Raw genomic sequence first — 22,704 nt, forward strand, 5'->3', positions numbered from 1 at the left:
CAGAAGTCAGCATGTTGTAAAGGAGGAGAAATTACCATTAATAAAGAGCCACTCTCTGCCTATTACGGGACGCTTCTCCACCCTCCACGACAAACCATCCATGTGTTAGGTCCTCTTTTTTGTAGCTTCTAAGATTTGCTATGAACAGTTATTTTACATCCCATTCAAAATACACACACATACCCCTTTTTTTAAACCCTGAGATGTAGCAAAGCCTGTGAGATGCTTGCGTAAGGCTCGATCATTCCCAGGGTTCTACCAGACTATCCTCTGCCCTAACACTTTCTGAGTGCCTGCAGCACTGTTTCCTCATGGCATTTGCCCCTTTTCTAAAAACTTGCACCTCCATTAAGGACAGGGAAAAAATGAGGGTATTTTTTCAGCCCAAGATTACTCAGTCTGTGCCTGCTTGCTACTGTGCTGCACAACCAGACCCGTTCAGAGCTCTTCCGCCTGCCGAAACCACACTCAAGCAAAGGTCAGTGGGAACCAGGACAGTCCCTGTGAGGGGCAAGGGGAAATATGGCCCACAGAGCATCAGAATTTTCTTTTAAATGCCCCCTCACCATGGGTAGGTTGAGGCCGCAAGCACAGCTTCAGGCCACTGTCTTGGCCTTGCAGTCAGGTGCCTCCTGTCCCCGTAGAGTAACTGAGGCTTCCCGATGGAATGCTGGTGGAAGGGCTTAGTCAAAAGAAAGCTGGAGTGGTGGGCGCCTGGGTGGCTCAGTGGGTTAATCCGCTGCCTTCGGCTCAGGTCATGATCTCGGGGTCCTGGGATCGAGTCCCGCATCGGGCTCTCTGCTCAGCAGGGAGCCTGCTTCCATCTCTCTCTCTCTCTGCCTGCCTCTCCACCTACTTGTGATCTCTCGCTATCAAATAAATAAATAAAATCTTTAAAAAAAAAAAAAAAAAAAAAAGAAAGCTGGAGTGGGCGGGGGATGTGCTCTCCGGTCATGATCTCTTATCGAGCCCTGCCCTGGGCTCCACACACACTGGATCCTGCTTAGGATTCTCTCTCACTCCTTGCATCACTCTCAAAAAAAAAAAAAAACAAAAAAATGGTGGGCCAGGAATATCTGGGAACATGTTGGTGATACGAGAGTCCGTGTCAAGGAAGGCCTTGGTTACAAATTCTCAAGTGGAGCCTTCAGTCCTGTCATAAGGCCGGTTCCAGAGCGGGTGCTGGATTCTGGCTATCTTGAAAAGACGACTTTGAGGAGGCAAGGAGCACAAGCTTTGAAAGTAGGTGTCTGGCCCGGGGTTCTCGTCTGTGAGACGCACAGAATTGCATCAGGTCCCTTCCAATCCCTGAGAAGAGTGCCGTCCGGGTTTTACTGAGAAGGGAAGTGGACCCAGAGACCCAGAAGGCAATGACCTTCGGGACTGGAACAAGCCCGGGTTGGGCTCTGACCCGCGTCCCTGCAGCCCGCCCACAGGCCTGGTGGAGGACGCGCTCCACCTGCAGAGGCGGGGTCCCAGAGGCCTCACCTGGGGCTGTTGGGAGTGCTGAGGGGTCCCAGGTGGGACGCGGGGCGGGGCGGGGCGAGGGCTAAAGGGAGGGGTGGCCGCTCGGAGGAGAGGCCCACCGTGGCGCCTTGGCCAACGCCATGAACGCCAGCGGCCCTGGCTACCCGCTCGCCTCACTCTACGTGGGCGACCTGCACCCCGACGTGACCGAAGCCATGCTGTACGAGAAGTTCTCGCCTGCCGGCCCCATCCTGTCCATCCGCGTGTGCCGCGACGTGGCCACCCGCCGCTCGCTGGGCTATGCCTACATCAACTTCCAGCAGCCGGCCGACGGTGAGCCCCGGGGCAGGGGGAACAGACAGATGCACAGACGCTGGGGCCGACCAGCAGCAGCTTGGGCCCACGCTGGCAAATCTGGCTGCTCCCACGGCTCTCATTTTGCAGCCAGGGAAACTGAGGCCCAGAGATCCAGGGCATTGGAAGGGGTGCTGCCCCTGAGACAAGAAGAGGCAATCAGTGTGCGCCTACTGTGTGTCTTACTGGTGCTCCGTCTTACAGGGGACAAATATTAAGGCTGAATGAAAACAGCCAAGAGCTCTGCGGTTGGGCCGACCATGGACTAGAAAGCCCGCAGCTGTGTGACTTTGAGCAATCACTCAGCCATTCTGAGATTCGGTTGTCTGGGGACTGGGGATGGTACCTGCCTTTCCGCAGTGGTTGGGGGGATGAGAAAATCAAAGCACCTGGTGAGTTTGCAAGTGATGAGTGGGGAAGGCAGGAGCGCTGGGGCTTGGGCTCGCACCTTTCTCAGCTGCCCAGATCTGGTCTCCACTCCAGGCCCCAGACTGGATGTCTCAGAGCTGCGAGGACGGATTGGTTTGTTGGGCGGTTAGGATCGCACCGTTTGACGGTGGAGAGGATGAAGAGCGAGAGCACCAAGTTTTGCCAAAGTTCGGTCACCAGGGTGTGAACTTGAACAAGAGTTCACACTCCCCACCTCTCCATCTGTGAAAAGGGGTGATGGTTTATTTCCCAACAGCACAGAAGGAATGCACTGTGTCTGTGAATATTTCCAGTATCCTTTGGTGCGTGGTAAAAAACCCCAGGTGGGTGGGAAGGGTTCCTACACGAGGGTTTGCTGGGGTGGTTCTGCCTGTTTCCCAGCAGGTGACTAAACTGGATTCCAGAGCGCTTTCTCCTTTGCTCTGCTTTCCTCACCCCTGCCACTAACCTCTTCCTCCAAGCCCTGCACGCTCTGGCCTTTCTGCCAGACTTCACAGATGAGCTAAATGGAGCTCTAGGGAAGAGAAAGGATGTTGCCTCTTAGCTGGGAGGGAACGGGCTGTCGTAGGGGTGGGATGATGGGCAGAGGCTGCTGTTTGCAGACACGCTACCATTCCCCGAACTCTTGTTTGGGGCCAGGCCGAAAGTGTAAGGCCCCTGGCATATCTTCTTCAATTTTCAACCTGTCCCAATTCCCTGGAGGCAGCTAGTGCCATCTCCCTTTGTTCGATGTGGGAAAAGGGTCATCATCTCCTCATCCCCACTTTGCAGGTGAAGAAACCACCTCAGAGAGGTGTTCTCCCCCAGAGCCCTACGTCTCAGGATGGAGTCTCAGCTCTGCCCCTCCGTACCTCTGAGCTTTGGTTTCCCCTAACTGCTGCCAGTCTTTGTCTTATGGGCCCGCCTTTGCATTTTCATCTACTCCGTGTGCTTTTGAACACCGCGGTAGACCTTGCCCCACCACTGACCCTTCCCCTTTCTGAGCCTCAGTTTTCCCCTCTGTGAAGTGGGGCTAGGGATCCCGGCTCACGTGAGGAGCCGAACGAGACCCCAGCAGGAAGGGGGAGGAGTGCTGCGCACATTAATTCTTTCCGCGTATCTCCCTTCTTTCAAGTGAGACCCAGACAGTGATCTTTTTTTTTGTTGTTTTTTTGTTTTTTCCTTTTTTGCTTCCAATGAAGTACCTTAGGGCTCAGGGAAAGAAATACCCTTACTTGCCCCCTTTTCTCCTCCTCCTCCCCCCACCCCCGTCCAGCGGAGCGGGCACTGGACACAATGAACTTTGAAGTGATCAAAGGCCAGCCCGTCCGCATCATGTGGTCGCAGCGAGACCCCGGACTCCGCAAGTCGGGCGTGGGCAACATCTTCATCAAGAACCTGGAGGACTCCATTGACAACAAAGCCTTATATGACACGTTCTCCACCTTTGGGAACATCCTCTCTTGCAAGGTGGGCGTGCGTCCTTCCAGGGGAGGGTCTGTCAAATACCCGTGTGGCAGAGGGATCCCAAGCAGTGCCCCCGCTTCACACCTTGCCGAGCTGTCAGCAACTGCCGTTCCTTTAGCTCGTAATTCTGCAGCTGGTGGTCTGGGCAGTTCTGCTCTCGGCCGGCTCCCTCACAGGCCCCCTGGAGGCTGACTGGCTCGGTCTTCCTTCCTGCCGTCTTTCCTCCCCCAGCGGGCTAGCTCAGGCCATGCCTATGACAAGGGCCGCGTCTCCTGGCACACTGCGTGAAGCTCACCAGGCCTCTTGAGATGTAAGCTTGGGACTGGCCCCCCTTTCCTTCCACTGCATTCTGTGGGCCAAAGCAAGTCACGAGACAAGTTCAAATGCAGAGAGTGAGGACAGTAGACTCGACAGGATGAAGGGCGTGGATACTGGAAGGCTGCTCCCTGAGGCCATCAGGGCGGTCAAGCCTTGAGGCTTCCTCTGGGCTACAGAGGATTGGACAGAAAGCTGGATGGGACCTGGGCGAGTGTCTGAGGCCCAACAAGGACCCATGGTGGCTGTGGACCAGGTTAGATGCAAGGCACACAGGGTGGGGCCTACGCCAGGAGCTCGCAGGCTGGTTGGAGACGGTGAGACTTGTAGGAAAGCTGGAGATTGGGCTCTGTGGGGGAAAAGCACAGTGAGCCCTGCAGTCAGAGGCTGAGGCTAGAAACCCATACTACGTGGCTGCCCGGGAAAGGTTTCTGGAGCACGGCGGGAAGAGCACTAGACCCGTGTAGTCGGCCAGCTGCTGAGAAGCTAGCACAACATAGTCGGTCAGATCTTGGACTTCGGTGCTGTCTGGGGTTCAAAATCCAGCCTTTTCCACTTCCTGGCAATGTGACCTTGGGCCAGCTGTGTGACCTCTCCATACCTCGACTTCCTCTAAAAGAGGGCCTTAGTAGAACCTACCTCATAGGCTTGTCATGCACGTATTTTAAGTCTGATAATCTTCACAACATTGAAAGGACCCTGACGCCCTGTTCCCCATCTAAGTGGTAGCTCTCAAAATCAGAAACTTGGCTGCCTGGTGACCTTGGACTAGTCCTTCATTCCCATCTTCCCCAGTCAGGCAGAGGGGGCTCAGAGGTTAAGAATTGCCTGGAGGGGCTCCTAGAGCAAATAGGATAAGAGAAGCCTGTGATCCCCTTAGCATGTGCTTAGCCCAGAGTGGGGCCCTGGTCTACATGATTAAATCTGGAGGGAAGAGCCGAGGGCTGGCGTGGAACGTGGAGGGACCCCGCCTGGGGCACAGAGCAAACACACAGGTAGTGGTTATTCGTTACCTTTGCCATTCTCCGTGGGGTGCCCCCCAACCCCATCCATCTCCTCTGTGGCCCAGGTAGTATGTGACGATCACGGCTCCCGAGGCTTTGGCTTTGTCCACTTTGAGACCCATGAGGCAGCGCAGCAGGCCATCGCCACCATGAACGGGATGCTGCTGAATGACCGCAAAGTGTGAGTGCTGGGATGTGGGGGACCGGAGGCTGCCCGTCACCGCCTCAGGGCACCGGACACTGAGCCGCAGCCAGAACTCTGCTGGCGGGGTGACCGCGGAAGGGTCCAGTCCCTCAGGAGCTCCCTCTCCCCAGGGAAGAACAGGGCTGCAGATGTTCCTAGAGGATTGCGCTGAATCCTAAGTGAGGGGATTTTGAAATTTCGGCGAGAACAGCTAATGGCCAGATCACCACTGGATTCAGTGATGTCTGGTTTCCAGCCTGCTCGGCATGGCTGTGAATTTTTTTTTCTTAAAACGTTTGTGTTGTTTCATGGGGTTTTTGGACAGGAAGGGAGGTAGGCCCTTAGCGTGCCATCTTCTTACATGTCGGTTTGCCATCCTCCCATCCCCCGCCCTACACCGCTGCCGCGGCGGCAGACCCCCAGCCTCACGGTGGGCAGGGCAGAGGGGAAGACGCTGGAGCGCATCTCCTTCCCTGGCTTGGATCCTGCCCGCAGGACAACCAGCGCCACGCTCAGTGCCGTGGAGGGAAGCAGGCTCTGAGCTGGAAGATGCACTGAGTGTGGCTTTGTCCAGAGCGTCTCAGGGAGGCTCCCATCAGTGAAACCGAGCCTGGCGGGCTTTCCCCGGTTCTCAGAAGGACGTGATCTTTGTTAGCTCCCGTTTGCCCAGGTTCACCTACTTTGTGTTCTGTAAGTTTTAATGCCAGCTACCATTTGTTTGTGCTAAGTGTGCTATAGATGTCATGGAATTTTCTTACATTTTCTTTTTTTTAAAGATTTTATTTATTTATTTGTCAGAGAGAGAGCACAAGCGGTGGGGAGAGCAAGAAGCAGGCTCCCTGCTGAGCAAGGAGCCCGATGCGGGGCTTGATCCCAGGACCCTGGGATAGTGACCTGAGCCGCAGGCAGATATTTAACCCACTGAGCCACCCAGGCACCCCTCTTATGTCTTCTTCTTAACCTAGAATACTTTTCTGGAAGTGTTTACATGAGCTTGGAAATTATGATTTTGAAAGTTAATATTTTCAGGGGTGCCTGGGTGGCTCAGTGGGTTAAAGCCTCTGCCTTCGGCTCAGGTCATGATCCTGGGGTCCTGGGATCAAGCCCCGCATCGGGCTCTCTGCTCAGCAGGGAGCCTGCTTCCCCCTCTCTCTCTGCCTGCCACTCTACCTACTTGTGATCTCTGCCAAATGAATAAAATCTTAAAAAAAAAAGAAAATTAATATTTTCAGTCTGTCCCAATAGTAACCATGGCATGACCCATGTCTAGTTCTCTCACCACTGCTTCCCTAGTGCATCCGGTACCTGTTACATGAACAAATGCCTATGACAAACAAATGCCTGTGATCGGAGCTTCATGCCAAGTTTTTTTTTCTATTTTGTGTGGTTTTTAAAAAATATTTTATTTATTTCAGTGAGAGAGTGAAAGTGCCCACAAACCGTGGGGAGGGGGAGAGGGAGAGGGAGAAGCGGACTCCTTGCTGAGCAGGGAGCCTGACCTGGGAGTCAGTCCCAGGACCCTGAGTTCATGACCTGAGCCAAAGGCAGACACTTAACCAACAGAGCCACCCAGGAGCCCTTGTTTGTTTGTTTGTTTTTAAAGTAATCTCTACACCCAACACGGGGCTTGAACTTACAGCCCTGAGACCAAAAGTCGCATGCTCCACGGACTGAGCCAGCCAGGCGTCCTTTATGCCCAGTGTTATAGGAGTGCATGCTGAGGCTCAGAGAGGTTGAGTAAGTTGCCCAGGGTCACACCACTAGGCAACTGCAGAGTGAGGATTGAGGTGCTCATCTGTTTGACTCTCCAGTTCACACTTGTTCTTCTCTCCTGCACACTCAGCTGCTTGGTGTATGGGAGGAGTTCCCTGTGCATTTGCCCCAAGAATGAACCCTTCTTAACCATATGCTAGAGCGTTAATCTTGGCTGTTGGAAGTGGTCCAGCCTTGGCTGTAGTCCGTCTAAAGAGTATTGCCCTGCCTAGCCTCCCGAGGAGGGATACGGGGGCCTTGGACCTGGCAGCAATTGACGCAAGTGACCCAGGGTTGGTGGATTGGTGGGGGGGGGTGACTGAGGGCTGGCAGCTGCCTACCCCGTCAGTGTGTCCGCAGCTTCGTCGGCCACTTCAAGTCCCGACGGGAGCGGGAAGCAGAGCTGGGAGCGCGGGCCATGGAGTTCACCAACATTTATGTGAAGAACCTCCATGTGGATCTGGACGAGCAGGGCCTGCAAGACCTCTTCTCCCAGTTTGGTGGGCGTGTTCCCCAAGGGCATCAGGGATCACTTTGTCCTCTGTCCCCAGGTTGGGCTGGGAGGAGGGGCCTTTCCGGAGGCTTCCTGAGGAGTTGTGGGGGTGCGGACGGCACTGAGTAATCCAAAGCCACAAGGGGGGTGGGAAAGGGAGGGGAACATCCTGGGGCTTCCCAAACTCCCCTCTGAGCCAGGCTGGCCCTTCCCAGGGAAGCTGCTGAGTGTGAAGGTGATGAAGGATGAGAGCGGCCACTCCCGAGGCTTCGGTTTTGTCAACTTTGAGAAGCATGAGGAAGCCCAGAAGGTAGGAGCCTCCCTGTGGCTCTGTTTCATGGAGGAGGCACCAAGCCAGCACTAGGAAGGAGGGAGATCAGGTACAGGGGGCTCCAGCTGCTACAAAGGAGAAGGAAGTCCCTCCTCAGTCTGGGCCCACAGCAGTCAGGGCTCTTCCTACCTGTGACAAAGGCTGAAGGTTGTAGCCTCCTTTGGGTGCTTCCAAACCCTAAGGCCGACTGCTTTTCATAGGTTCTTGCCCACATGGGAGGTGGAGGGGCCTCTGAGATAGCCACTGCCCTCTTCTTAAATTGATGGTGGGACTGAGGCTGGGGGAGGGGAGGAAGTGCTAGGTGATTCCTTGCTCCCAGGTCTCTGCAAATGTGTTTCTCAAAATGTTTCCCTTCTCTTGCTCTTTCAGTTAGGGCTGTCCAGTAGAAATAGAATGGGGGCCACAAGTGAGATTTGAAATTTTCCAGCAGCCACATTTAAAAGGATAAGACAAACGAACAACAAATTGATTTTAATAATGTCCCCTTCAACTTAATATATTGAAATTATCACTCCAGTATATATTCAATATAAAAATTGAGATATTTTATGTTCCCCTTGTTTTGTATTAATTCTTTGAAATCTGGTCCTCCCGGAACGTGTGAACTCAGACTAGCCACAGTTCCAGTGCACAGTAGCCACCTGTGGCTACTGACCGCCATATTGGACAGTGTGGCTTTAGACTACTCAATGCTTACTCTGTGGGTTTCTGCTTATTCTTTGCCTCCTCTGAGAAGCCTCTTCTATCCTCATGCTTCTGGTGAGGGGCCCCTTCTTCCTCTCTCCATCAATAACCCAGATCTCCATGTATAGAACTGTGGGTAGAGATTGAACCTTGTTTCACAGCGAAAACTCTGGCATTGCACCTGCCAGTAAGTACTAGATACCCACAGGCTGAGCAAGTGAATGGAATGAGGTCACACCATGACAATGTTTTCCTATCTGGCTTCCTACCCTAACGCTCTTTCCCAGGCTGCTGCCTCATTAAGACCATTGGACATGGGGATCTCAGCTCATTGTGGATTCTGGCTAGAGAGAGCAGGCCCAGTGCCATCTTGATGGCAGCCGTCTTTCCCTGAGCACTTCCCATGGGCCGGGCACTGTGCTAAAGGCTGCATATACTCTCCTCTCTGCTCTACTGGCGTGGGTTCAACGGTTGCCACAAGGGTGTAGCTGGTGAGAGGCACCACTGGGATTAGAATGCGCCCCTCTGACTCTGAAGCTTTGTTCTTAAGTGAATGGCCCCTTTCAAAAGGTGACCTCTTGTGTGTCCTTGTATAAATCCCTCCCTCTCTCTAGGCTTTGATTTTCTCAACTGTAAAAATGACACGTTGGAGCTTCAAGGATCCATAGACTCCAAAATCTTAGAGACTTTGGCAATGACTTTTGTACATTTTCTGTAGGCGTAAATTGTTTTATTTTTTTAATCAGTGTTCGTTTCAGGTGTGCAATATAGTTATTCAACAATTCCATACACACCATGATGTTTATAGTCACATTATCTACAATAGCCAAATTATGGAATCAGCCCAAGTGACCATCAGCTGACATGGATAAAAAAAGATGTGTGTTGTGTGTGTGTGTGTGTGTGTGTGTGTGTGTACTTATATACACTTAAAGACACAGTGGAATATTACCCATAAAAAATGAACTATTGTTAAATAGGTGATGGGAATCAAGGATTGCACTTGTATGGAAGTGTTGAATCACCATATGGTAGACCTGAAACCAATACTACACTGTGTTAACAGACCTATTTCACCCATTCCCCCCACCCTCTCACCTCTGCTAACCATCAATTCTCTACAGTGAAGAGTCTGTTTCTTGGTTTGCCTCCCTCTTTTTTCCCCCTTGCTCATTTGTCTGGTTTCTTAAATTCCACATGAGTGAAATAATATGGTATTTGTCTTTCTCTGACTATTTTGCTTAGCATTATACTAAGTCCATCCATATCCTGGAAATGGCAAGCTTTCATTCTTTTTTAAGGCTGAATAATATTCCAAAACTGTAGTCCTCAAAATAGTATGGTATTGGCACAAAAATAGAAGCACAGATCGATGGAACAGATTAGAAAACCCCGGTACTGACCTTTTAAGACTGATGTGGAACTAGCTGTTCTTGGGGCCTGAGAGTATGTTTACAAGGATTTGCATATTTGGGTGGGGAAGCAAAAGTCACTGTTGTGTGAAAATATTTTTTTAAGGACTTTGTGTGTATAAGAGAGAGAGAGGGAGCACAAATGGCGAACAGGGGCAGAGGGAGAAGCAGACCCCCTGCTAAGCAGAGAGCCCAATGTGGGGCTCTATCCCAGGACCCTGAGATCATGACCCAAGCCAAAGGCAGAGGCTTAACCCACAGAGCCACCAAGGCACCTCTATTTTTATTTATTTATATTTTTTCAAGATTTTATTTGCCAGAGAGAGTGAGAGCACAAGCAGGGGGAGCAACAGGTAGGGGGATAAGCAGGCCCCCTGCTGAGCAAGGAGCCCGGTGAGGGACTCAATCCCAGGATCCTAGGATCATGACCCGAACTGAAGGCAGACACTTAACCAACTGAGACACCCAGGCACCCCCCAGTTTTTAAAATCTATGTTTTCAAAAAGTGGATTCACTTTAAATGGCCTTTATCATGGTTCTACTAATTCTCAGCCAGCGAGGCTGGCCCAGCTGACAGGTGGCCCCCTTCAGGCCCAGATGCTGGGCCTGGAGGCAGGGCCTCATGGGGGTGGTTACCAGTTACTCTCGCCCCTTCCCTGGCCAGGCAGTGATGGACATGAATGGGAAGGAGGTGAGAGGGCGGCTGCTGTACGTGGGCCGGGCCCAGAAGCGGCTGGAAAGGCAGAATGAGCTGAAGCGCCGGTTTGAGCAGATGAAGCAGGACCGGCTGACCCGTTACCAGGTGACAGCCCCCTGGTGGCAGCTGCTGCTATGTGAGCGTGTCTGTGTGTGGAGGGCCCTGAATGGGAAGCCTTCTTCCAGCAATCCCGTGTCTGGGAACTGGGCTTTAGTGGTCGGGCGGGGGGTAGCTGTAGCTTCCAGGGGATTGGCGTGCTTAGTGATTGGGGGGCACATGCCATGCAGGACTGGAAACAGGAGGCTGGGTGGCCAGGGCTTCTTAGGCCCCCCCATGGCTTACATTGGCCTCTGACACAGAACAACCCGAGGCTTGGAGGGGAAGGGACACCCCCAGCAGTAACCTTTCTTTCTAGGGCGTGAATCTGTATGTTAAAAACCTGGATGACTCCATTGATGATGAGAAGCTGAGAAAAGAGTTCTCTCCCTATGGAGTGATCACCAGTGCTAAGGTGAGGACTGGGGGCACCTATAGGGGATGGAGAGCCTTCCCCTCCTGTCCTCCTGCTGCTTGCACACCCCTCCCTCCCTTGTGACTTCCGAGGAGTTGGTGCTGAGCCATTCCTTTTAGAGTTTGGGGGGCTATGTCTGATCCCCATTGGAGCTTGGTGGCCCTCTGCAGCCTTGTCTTCTCTGGAGGGGAAGAGGATGTGAGTCCAGTCCCAGTCACATAGCTGGACTTACTGGGGTTCCCTGTAACCTTGGTTCATTCAAAAAGCATTAATTGAGTGCCTGCTATATGCCAGATTCTAGAAATTCACGTTTCAGAATTTCCATAGACTTTTGTTGTCTTCTGGATCTCAGTTTCCCCATTTGGAAAATGAGAGGGTTGGGCTACTTCATTCATCATTCATTGTTCCCCATTTACTGAGCACTTACCATGAGCCCAGCCCACTTAGCACCTGATATGTGATGACTGGCCATTCTACTCAGTAGCTCTGTGACCATGGGCTGATGTTTTCTGAACTTCATCTACACCATGAGACTGCTGGGTTCATTGGATGTTTCTGACCCCCGGCTTATTAAGTCCCCCCTGGAGCTCTTACAGACAGACACCTGAGTCAGACAAATGGAAAGATTTCACAGTAGGGCCTGGGCATCTTATTTTAAAGCTCCTCAGAGGATTTTTGGATAACCCAGTGTTCATTCCTTCCATATTCCTCCTGTCTCACCAGGGCCTCTGGGAAGCCTGTAGTAATGAGTTCGATGTGGTTCTTGCCCTTGAGTAGCTTCCAGTCAAGGGGGAAGTCAGATGCATCACCAACTCACATCTCTTATAAGGTGTTTGTGGTGTGGGCTGGGAGTATTGGAGGCAGAGCTGTGGTACCTCAGGGGACCAGGCAGGAGGGCTTCCCCTTCTGACAGTGGCAGAAGCATTTGGCTTGGCTGTAAGGAGGTAGGGATCTGCAGGGGGGGGGAGGAGGAACTTTCCAAAGACATCAGTGTGAGTGGTGGGGCTGGAGACCCACATATGTGATATGATGGTTGGGTTCTTGGGAAGTGGTCTAGAAGGTCTTTTGTCTGTTGAATCCAATTTCAATTTTTGAATTTTTTTTATTTTTAAAAAAGATTTTATTTGTCAGAGAGAGAGAGAGTACAAACAGGGGGAGGGGCAGGCAGAGGGAGAAGCAGGCTTCCCACGAGCAGGACCCTGGGATCACGACCTGAGCCAAAGGCAGACGCTTGTTTAACTGACTGAGCCACCCAGGCATCCCCGTTGAATACAATTTTAAATGTCCTTCAGGAAGTCTGGTGTTTAGGGCAGAGGTTCTAAGAATTTTTGAGTTAAGGATCTTTGAAAAAATGTCAGAGCTATGAGACGTGTAAGTTAAGCATCAGTAAATTTGCTTAAACATTATAAAAAAGCTATCTGCCCTCTTTCCCAGCAAACATGTACTTTGTGTAGTATGGTCTTTGAAAACTGGGATGTTCAAGTTAGTTAGAACTAGGTCTAAATCCCAGTCCTACATTAACTAGCTGTAGGATCTGAGGGAAGTGACTGTGCCTTTTGTACTGTTTACCCATCTGTCAAATGGGAGCAACATTCCCTACCTCTCAAGGTTCCCTGAGCACTGAAGAGTCTGAGTGCAGAGCACCTGCCCCCAATAAGCTGTGAAATAGCGATCTGATTATTCACATGTCGTGTCTAATTTCCGGAGAGTCACCGACCTCCGTGAGGACTTGTTTGTTGAGGGAAGGGAATTGTAAAAATTTGGGCTGCTCCAAGTTGCGGCACTATCTTGTTCATTGACCCACTAGGCTAATAAAGTGGGGATTTTATGGACGTTTACATATTTCCATGATTTCGATTGTATATAAAATGCAACGATTATGAAAAGGAATTAAGGCCTGTAAAGTGCTAATGACACTACCACGTTTATAGTAAGCTGCATAAATGTATTTTATCATTCTTTACTATCTAACAGAAGTTCTTATTAACTTGTTAAGCGATACTTTTGTGCCAAGAAAATCTGGGTGATGAAAGCCCATGGATCCCTTCCGAGAATACCTTTTAGTGCATAAAAGAAAATTCAGAGCATTGCGGAAAACCAATTATATTGAAACAAAATTATCAAAACACGAAGGTGACCGTAGTAGGCGCTTTGTTATTGTACCCAACTATAAGATCTAGGGAGGCAACAGTTAGCATAGATGATATTTGGGGGCAGCAGCGATTAACAGGTTATGAAAATATTTTCTTTCTCTTTCTGACAAAATTCCAAGCACAGCCAAGGCTCCCCTATTTTTGTTGTCTGTATTCACAATAGGAGGGAACCCTAATGTGAGAAAGGAGAGGCCATTTTTCCCCCCATCCGAGTTCACAGATCCCCCGGACTTCTGTCCACTGGCCTCCCTGGGCAGGGGGAGCGTCTGTGAACCCTCAGGCTCAGGCCCCCGTGTGGTTGGGTAGCCAAGTGCAGTTCGAACACCCATGATCTACAACATACAGAACATGGACTCTAATAGAGAAGCAGATTTTAAAAGTATATCAGTTCAAGTCCAAATGTGTGAGCCAGGCCTGTGGCTTGACTCCAAAAAACATTACAAACCATACATGCAGTGTGGATTGGATCCTGGAAGAGAAAAATAATATTTATTAGAAAAACTAGTGAAAGATGAATGAGATCTGCAGATCAGTTAATAGCATTGTGGTTGATAATTAATAGCACCATCCCAACGTTAATCTACACAGGTACCCTGTTCACATCGGGGCAAGCTGGCTGAAAGATCGCCACTCCGTACTATTTTTGCAATTTTTCTATGCATCTGAAGTTATTCCAAAACGTAAAAAAATGTTATTTTAGTAACAAAGCTAAGAACCTCTTCCCCAGATTCCTAAAGAACTTGACTCAGTGCCTTGCAGAGGCAATGAACAATGATCAGAACGCTGCATTGGGTTTGAGTCCTGGATGATGTGTGTCCACAGGCTGGGTGACTCTGGACAAGTCACTCTCTTTTTTAAACTGTAATAAGGACTTTTATTTCTACCACAAAGAAAATAGAATAAGGCACCAAAAATATAAATCACTTTTGGGACACCTGGGTGGCTCAGTTGGCTAAGCATCGGTCAGGTCATGATCCCAGGGTCCTGGGATCGAGCTGCACATAAAAATATATATATTATATATATCAATATATATCAAATATATATATATAATTACTTTTATATTCCATACAAATCTGATTTTATTGGACTTTCTAGGAAACTCTTAAGAACGTTTTATTCTTTCCCTGATTCCCACATGAACCAAAGAATTGTATGGGTCGTTTAAAAAAACCAAAGAGTAGTTGAAAGGCAGATTTTCATCACAGGGGCATCTCACGACGTGTTTAAGATTGTGGCTCTGGCTAAAGAACTCTGCCCTGTTCTTAGATTTTTAAGCAATCCTCAACTATCCTCTTCCTTCATGGTAGCCCGTGTAATGTAGCTTTCCTGCACAGCTTAGGAAGACCATTTCAGAAAGAAAATGTAAAAATCCTGAAATACAGCAGTTCCCACAGACTCTGGGGAGTGTCCTGTTAAACAGCGAGCAGCCCCCCATTAGCAAGTGGCCTGGTCTCCGCCAAGTCACTCTCAAGCCCCACTTGGTCCCCTGTGAAGTGGGAGTGGAGGTCCCCTCCTCATCAGGTGCGGTACATGTGACCTGAGAAGGCACTTCCAGGATCTGGCATGTCATGGGCCTCAGTCAATGTCAGGGGGACGATTTCTCCTGGGCCCCTGGGGTGGGGGGAAGGAGAGGAGCGCAGCCTTCCGGAGTCTTCCTTCCCCAACCCCAGTAGACCTTGTCTTGTCTTGCTTTTAGGTGATGACAGAGGGTGGCCACAGCAAGGGGTTTGGCTTTGTGTGTTTTTCCTCTCCAGAAGAGGCGACCAAGGCCGTGACAGAGATGAACGGGCGCATCGTGGGCACCAAGCCGCTGTACGTGGCACTGGCCCAGCGCAAAGAGGAGCGGAAAGCCATCCTCACCAACCAGTACATGCAGCGTCTCTCCACCATGCGGGCCCTGGGTGGCCCCCTCCTGGGCTCCTTCCAGCAGCCCGCCAGCTACTTCCTGCCCGCCATGCCCCAGGTGACGACCTGCCCGCACCCCTTCCCTGACAGCCAGGTACAGCAGGAGGGCAGCTTCCCAGCTAGATGCGGGCTGTCCATGTGTTTTCTGCTGGAAACTCGGCAGGCAGGCCATTCTAACCCCATCTGTGAGGGGTGGGTAAGCATGCTGCTGTCGAGCGGTTCTTCCCACCCACCCAGGGAGAGATTTGGGTTCTGCTCAGAGAGGCTCTCTCTGGGCAACTAAGTTTGAGAAACAGTGCATTAAATAGAAAGGACCTAGCCTTCTATGCTGTACGACCCTGTACTATACACCTTACTCTCCCACTTAGCCTTTCCCCCGCTTAGCCGGTCCTGTCTCCCGGGCCGCCCACCAGCGATGCTGGAGGTGTGTGCTAAGGAGGGAGCTCACGGGACTTGCTCACGGGACTTAGAGGAAGTGGAAATGTGCTGGCCGTTAGCAGCTACCAGGATGACATTCCAGCTCCTTGTAGCAGTAGGTTTGGCTGGCACAGGTCCGAGGGGTTGTGTGACCATCTCATGCCATCCTTTGGGCCACCAGCTCTGATTAGGGGCAAGGAGCGAACCTGACACCTTGCCCCGGAGGGTTCAGGGCTCATGGACAGCCTGAGCTGGGCAGCAGAGACATCGTCCCAGCTCATGACTCCTCACTAGCCAGTCCCTGGGTGGGGGCAGTGAAGTCCCTACAGGGGTGTCTGGAGGGATGTGGTTTCTCACCTGCTGCTGACCCCTGACTGCCAGGCTTCTCCCTCACAGCCTCCAGCTCAGGCTGCGTACTACGCTTCCGGCCCCCCCATGCAGCCCTCCCCCAGGTGGACAGCCCAGCCTCCGAGACCATCCTGTGAGTGACTCAGCCCCTGGTACTCTCAGCCAGGCCCGCAGGGGTGGGTCCTATAGGGCAGTGTGGAACCCGGGGCTACAAACACAGGCTTTGGGGGCAAGCCTGGCTCTGCTACTCCCCCGGGTGTTAATTCAGTGGGTAATTCACTTCTAGTTTCCTCTTCTGAATAAGGCCTATATAAAGCACCATGCAGTGCTGAACTTGTAAATGACTTATGGGTGTAGCCATCTTCTTCAATTAGCTCCCAAGAACTGTCTGATTTAGGGCCGTCACAGTGAACTCCTGGGGCTGTGTGGCTGATGGGTGGCCCCTCCCTAGGAGGGGAGCTCACCCTGATTTGACAGTGTCTTAGGGGCTCCATGGGTGTGATCATGATGGCTATGCCTCCTGGGGCCACTGGGGCCTCTGGGTAGAAACAAGATGGCTTTGTCATTGTAGATTTCCACACACACCCCTCCCCCGGAGTTCTGGGTCCGCCTGACTCGGTGAATTCACTCATCCTTTTGCTGAGAACGTTCTGGTTCCCCCTTCCCATTCTCTTCCTCACCCTGGAATCTTCAGGGTGCAGTGGGCCACTCGGATTGTCCTGCCTCGCCAACCTTTCTCTCCATGTTTTCTGTGCCACAAGCCATCTACCCTCCAGGTGCCTCCGTGGTTCGGCCACCAGCCATGTTGCGGCGCCCCCCGGCCCAGGTCGGCGGTGTCAGGCAGGTCTCTACCCAGGTGCCACCCCTGGTGCCCCACGCCCAAAGAGTGGGTGAGTGTGGGCAGGGCCAATAGGAATGGGAGTGTGTGGAGGGCGGGGCAGGGGCTTGGTGCCAGGTTGGCACAGGTGAAGAGTCAGCACTGGCCTCCACGGTGACCTTGGCTGTGACACTGCCCTCTCCGAGAGTAGAGCAGACTTTGGAGGCTATGCGGCGTAGGAGTTCGTGTGGGCCTTAGAATCCCACAGACCCAGGTCCTGGGGCCAGCTCACTCTGTGGCCTTGCTCGCTCTGGTCACCACCTCTTTAAAATAGGGATGAAAATAGCCCTTCCGGTTGGTTGCATGGGTCAATGAGATCACACAGGCCAGGGCTTAGCCTCAGATCAGAAACTTAGCAAGCATGCAGCAGCCATGAACAAGGTTGTAGATGTGGGCTGTAAGGCGGGCCCCTCCTTTCCTTCATTCAGCAAATGTGTGTATATCTATGTGGCAACCTCCTGGCGGACACACGGCTACTACATGAACTTGTGTCTTTAGGCTTTGTGGCTTTAGATGGCTGTGAGGGCCTAACGCACCTGCTTATTCCTCACAGCCCACATTGGTACCCAGACCACAGGAGCCTGCGGGGCGGGATATTCTATGCCAAGTGGGTCTCTCCTGACACACAAATACTCTGCAGCAACACACAACCCTGGGGTAAGGCTGGCCTGACTGCTTGCTCTCTTAGTCGGGGCTCCAGTGGGGGTTGGCTCAGAACCTTGGCTAAGGCATTGGAGGCATTGGCCCTCTCTAGGCCTTGATTTTTGTTTTTTTTTCTTTTCTTGAATTGTGAAGTTTCATTTGCTAATGTGTATAAGAAACACTCCCCCCTGGGGCGCCTGGGTGGCTCAGTAAGTTGAAGCCTCTGCCTTTAGCTCAGGTCTTGTTCCCAGGGTCCTGGGATCGAGCCCCACATTGGGCTCTCTGTTTGGCAGGGAGCCTGCCTCCCCGTCTCTCTCTGCCTGCCTCTCTGCCTATTTGTGATCTCTGTCTGTCAAATAAATAAATAATCTTAAAAAAAAAAAGAAAGAAAGAAAGAAAGAAAGAAACACTCCCCCTTACTAACAGAAGGAGGGAAAGGTCCAAGATCACATTTGGTGTATTAATTATGATTTGCTCTGCCTGGGTTATTAGCCAAATTAACTTGGATTTCATTAATATTCAGTGTGGAGCAACAAGGAAAGCTCTTCTAGAAATGGGATGTGATTACTCTACAGTATAACTGAATATATCTATTGTCATTGACTTAAAGAGCTGTGTGTATTTATCTCCCAAGTCCCAGACTCGGCATTAGCCTATCCTGTCTAGAATTTCAGTGTGTAGATTTCGAAGTCTCTCTTGCAAAACGAACAGGTGTACTCTTTAAGTGGCAGAATGCTTTCAAAGTTGCCATGGTATGGGAGGGTCAGGCGTATGCTGGGGGTGTGGCTATGAAGCTGGATGACAGTAAGTGTGTCATTTGGCACAAAGTGAATAGTCACGCTTTCCTTTGGCCTTCACAGGTTCCTGGCACTGTCTAAGGCATCCAAATTGGGGTGTGTCTGGCTCACTGTGCCCTTGTTAGGGACACTATCCCACCCAATGGTCCCTACTTTGCCACTTGCCCCCCCATCCAGAGCATTCCTGGAGGCCTGTGCTTCCAACAGGGTAAGTGCCATGAGGTCTTGCGCTCTGCGGTGGTTAAGGGACGTGTCCCCGGCACTGTGTTCAGGTGGAGGAGCCCGCTGTGCGCATCCCGGGACAGGAGCCCCTGACGGCGTCCATGCTGGCCGCAGCACCGCTGCACGAGCAAAAGCAGATGATTGGTGAGTGGCTGGTCCCCCTACCCTGGAGGGGAAACCGCGGCTGAGGGGTGGCCAGCCTGTTGGGAAAAGCCCTGAGTGGAGGTCAGATGTGTAGACAAGGTCCAGTGTTGCTGCAGACCCCCCTGCTGGGTGACCTTGCTCAGGTCGCTTCTGCTCTCTCGGCCTCCCTGCTTTCTTGTCTCAAAACACGGGTCTAGGTTTCTTCAGCACCAGGCCCACAATGGGCTGGAGAGAGCCCAGCTGAGGGCAGATCAGGGGCCAGGGGCCCCAGGGTATGGTCTTGGGTTTCTGCTGGTGGGTGTCACAGTGCCTCACCTCTTCTGATTGGGAAGAGGCTGTGCCCACTTGTCCGGCTCCCAGTGACCACTGCGGGGAGGCAGGAAATAAGTGTGCACGGGGCAAACACCTGTTCCCTGCTGGGCTGTGAGTTCCCTGTGCAGATCGTCCCCAGCCCACTGTCTGTGACAAGCCCTGCCAAAGGATGCCACTCGCTGTTGAACGAATGACCAGCTTGCTACTTACTGGGTGTCAGGTTCTTCCCTCCGTGGCCACCAAGATGTCCAGAACCTCTCTGAAGGCCCCCTTTGCCACCACCCTGTTGTTCGCTCAGCTCACCTGGGGTTCTGCCACTTCCCACTGGTCAAAGGAAATCCTCCACGGGCTTCATGGAGGCAGGAAGCTGTTAGCCGTTCCCTGTAGACCTCTTCACTTCCCTGGTGGGAAAACCTCTCCCACCCTAGCACTGCAGCACCCCAGCATAGCCAGACCCTCCACACATTGCTGAGAGGGGTGCCTCACCACTAGTCCTGGGTCCTGTCACTAGGAGTGCCTGATGGTGGAAGGTGAATTCATCTTGTGCATGTGGCCCCCCCGTACCCCCAAAAGTCCAGTCCGGCATTAGCATATCTTGTCTAGGATTTCAGTGTGTATACGGGAACTATTTCTTGCAAGATGAACAAGAGTAGTCTTTAAAGCCCACGTCTGTGTCCAACTCTGTGTAGATGACTTCACCTAGAATATCAAATTTGATTCTTCAAATTAGCCTCCGAAGCAGGGTTTGCTCCGCATGCTTTACAGTTGGAAAAGAGGCTCCCAGTGGGGCTAAGGGACGGGACGAGCCCCCAGATGCCTCACTGCTCTGTTCCACAATACCCACGCCTCCCCCACCGCGCACCCCCCGCTCTTGGGCTGCCGGGATGTCAGCCAGCTGTTCTGTACAGGTGAGCGTCTGTACCCCCTTATCTACGATACCCACACCCAGCTGGCCGGCAAGATCACGGGCATGCTACTGGAGATTGACAACTCGGAGCTGCTGCTCATGCTGGAGTCCCCAGAGTCCCTCAATGCCAAGGTGGTCTGGGCCCTGGGTGGCAGGGTGCCCTCCGAGGGCAGGAGGAGAGCTTATGACAAAGACTTCTCCTAGAAGAGCTAGCTACCAGGCGGGGGCTGGGACGGTTTCCCTGTTTGCTACCGCCAGCTTGCACTTGCTGAATCTTTGAGCAGGCAGGGAAAAGGGCTTAAGGGTTTGCTATTCCAGCTCTTGCCCATTAATTCTCTGCAGCTCCATGTGCGAGGTCTTGCAAGGTCTTGTGAGGTCTTGGTACAGAGAGCAGTGTTCTGACAGTCTAGGGTCACACACCTGTTTTGAGAAGGTGACCGTGGGTTTCTGCTTGCAAGCCCCAACGCTAGGAAGGCGGGGACTTCCAGTATCTAGCATGCTTGGGCACTGGGAGGCCAGGGCTCTCCCAGGACCCCGCTGGGCAGCTGCACTAACTGCCATCCCCCCTCTCGTGTCCCATAGGTAGAAGAGGCTTTGGCAGTGCTGCAGGCACACCAGGCCACAGAGCTGACGACTGTGAATGTGCTCTGAGACCAGGTGGGTAGCTGGGGTGGGACAGACGGAGTCAGAAGCAGCTGAGCCCAAGAGAAGCTGGGAAAAACCAGTCAGGGATTGACTTGCAGAAGCTGTGTGGCTGGCTTTCTCTGAGGCACCGAGGAGTTTGGGGGAAGCTGTGATGATCAAAGCAAGAGGACAGACGGTGTGATATGAATGAGTGTTGACCACTGGGCAAAAAGTACAGATGTCCTCTTGCCCGCTGTCCTGCCTGGACTCCCTGGGAAGAGGCCGGGCTGTCCCTGGGCGTTGCCTGGCTTCACGCTCCTTGCTGGAAGGCCTGGCTTGGCCCGCTACCTTCTTAGTTGAAGGCCGGGAGTCTGCCAAATGTGAGAAACATTTATTCCTATCCTTTCATCCCCAGGAAATGGAATCCTGCCTCCTCCGGCTGACGAGAGAATGGCGTTTCCTGCTCTTGGCTCTCCGTCTCAGTGAACCATAACTTCTTTCTTCTTCCTGGGGCTGTATGGGTACTTGAGCTCTGTATGTGGAATGAAGGCTGGACACCCCGCCAGCCTATCACTTTTTGCTTTGTGCATTAAAAGTGCTGCAAACTCTGTCTTGTCTAGAATAACGTTACACAATCCCTCAGTCAGCGGGAGGCCAGCGGCAGTTGGTGCTTCGGGAGGGCGGGGGGAACCTGCACTGCCGGGCACTCAGCCAAGTATCCGGAGACCTCCATGGGCGTCAGACGTGGGCACCTGCAGCTTGAATTTCTTGTCTCAGTGCTGTGTGAGGGCCGCTGCTGGGTGCGTTTTGAGTTGCTTCCAGATGGTCCTGCTCTGCCCCTGCCCCTTCTCTGGTGTACACACCTTCTCCTCCAGCACTTCGGGTGTCTGCTCCTTTCAGCCAATCCCAGCCCGGTCAAGCCCCCACGCTTTGCTCTGCCTCACCTCACTCAGGCACAAGGAGGCCTCCTATGCCCACGTCTGGGCACATTATCATTATCACATACCATTATTCTAGAAAAAGCCCCCACAGAATTGCTTTTAGATACCTTCCCAAGTCCTGATTTTATCTTCTGTGTGTCCATTAGTAAACCAAGGTGCTTGCCTTCTAGACCCTGAGAAGAAAAAGTCAGTCAATTGTGAGGGGATGTTACCACTAAACCTGCCTCCCATCAGTTAAGAGTCTTGCCTGAGAGGTGACAATAAAAGGGGCACAGCTCCCCGCTCTGGCCCCTTGGCCATGCGGCATATGGGTCTGTGACCCCTAGAATCTGCTTAGCTCAGAGGGCTGTGGCAGCTCACAGAGCTCCTCCTTCAGAGCTCAGAAGCAGTGTGCTACCAGCTGAATGGCGCTCGGCACTCCTGACAGGAGCAAAGGGACAATGGTTTCCCTCTGCTCTTAGGGTCCTCAGACTGCGTGCTGCTCCATTAAGGGGAAAACACAGTGGGTGCCTGGGTGGCTCGGTTGGTTAAGAGTTTGCCTTTGGGGGTGCTTGGGTGGCTCAGTGGGTTAAAGCCTCTGCCTTCAGCTCAGGTCATGATCCCAGGGTCCTGGGATCAAGCCCCGCATGGGCTTTCTGCTCAGCAGGGAGTCTGCTTCCCTTCCTGTCTCTCTGTCTGCCTCTCTGCCTACTTGTGATCTCTCTCTGTCAAGTAAATAAATAAAAATCTTAAAAAAAAGAGAAGAGTTTGCCTTCGGCTCAAGTCATGATCCAGGATTCTGAGATCGAGTCTCATGTCATGTCAGGCTCCCTGCTCTCTGGGGAGTCTGCTTCTCCCTCTGCCCTTCCTCCCACTTGTTCTTTCAAAATCTTAAAAAAAAAAAAAAAAGCAGGGGGAACAATTTGACTAGGACACATACTAGGATAAAGTACTTTCTGGGCCCCGCCCTCGCCCTCTCCTCCCAGCTGGGGCCTATACAAATGTCTGTGGTGTCTGCTTGGCCTGCCTTACTGCTCTCCTCACCAGTTAAACTCCCACGTTAGAACTCAGTGCAAGCTTTACTTCCTCAGGGACCCCTTTCCCTCCCCAGGGTCTGGCAGGGAAAGCGCCGTGTGATGGTTCTAGAGTGCTTGCCTGGCTACAGTTTGTTCTGGGGATCTCTGGTGACCACCGTCCCTGTCCACCGGAGCCTCAGCCCTCTGAGAGCAGGGACATGGCTGGTCACCGATCTCCCCAGCACTGTACACAGAGCCTGACCCGTGCAGACACTCCAGGAAGTCTGTTCAACAAGTGTGCAAATGCTCAACGCGCTGTAGCTCTTTATTACTGCAAA

General features: G+C 52.2%; 1 protein-coding gene across 1 annotated transcript; it reads left to right on the forward strand.

Moving 5' to 3' along the window:
* Positions 1–919: 919 nt before the first annotated feature.
* Positions 920–21,040, forward strand: PABPC1L (poly(A) binding protein cytoplasmic 1 like). Its single transcript, XM_082743839.1, has 15 exons — positions 920–1,800; positions 3,506–3,699; positions 5,081–5,196; positions 7,312–7,451; positions 7,660–7,754; positions 10,536–10,673; positions 10,984–11,079; positions 14,932–15,198; positions 15,954–16,038; positions 16,667–16,795; positions 17,336–17,439; positions 18,494–18,587; positions 19,808–19,938; positions 20,389–20,463; positions 20,846–21,040. Exons 1-14 carry the CDS (start codon positions 1,608–1,610, stop codon positions 20,455–20,457), a joined length of 1,851 nt encoding a protein of 616 aa, XP_082599965.1. The 5' UTR covers positions 920–1,607; the 3' UTR covers positions 20,458–20,463; positions 20,846–21,040.
* The last annotated feature ends 1,664 nt before the right edge of the window (positions 21,041–22,704 follow it).

The sequence above is a fragment of the Mustela nivalis genome (assembly GCF_964662115.1).
Source record: "Mustela nivalis genome assembly, chromosome: 8".
NCBI lineage: Eukaryota > Metazoa > Chordata > Mammalia > Carnivora > Mustelidae > Mustela > Mustela nivalis.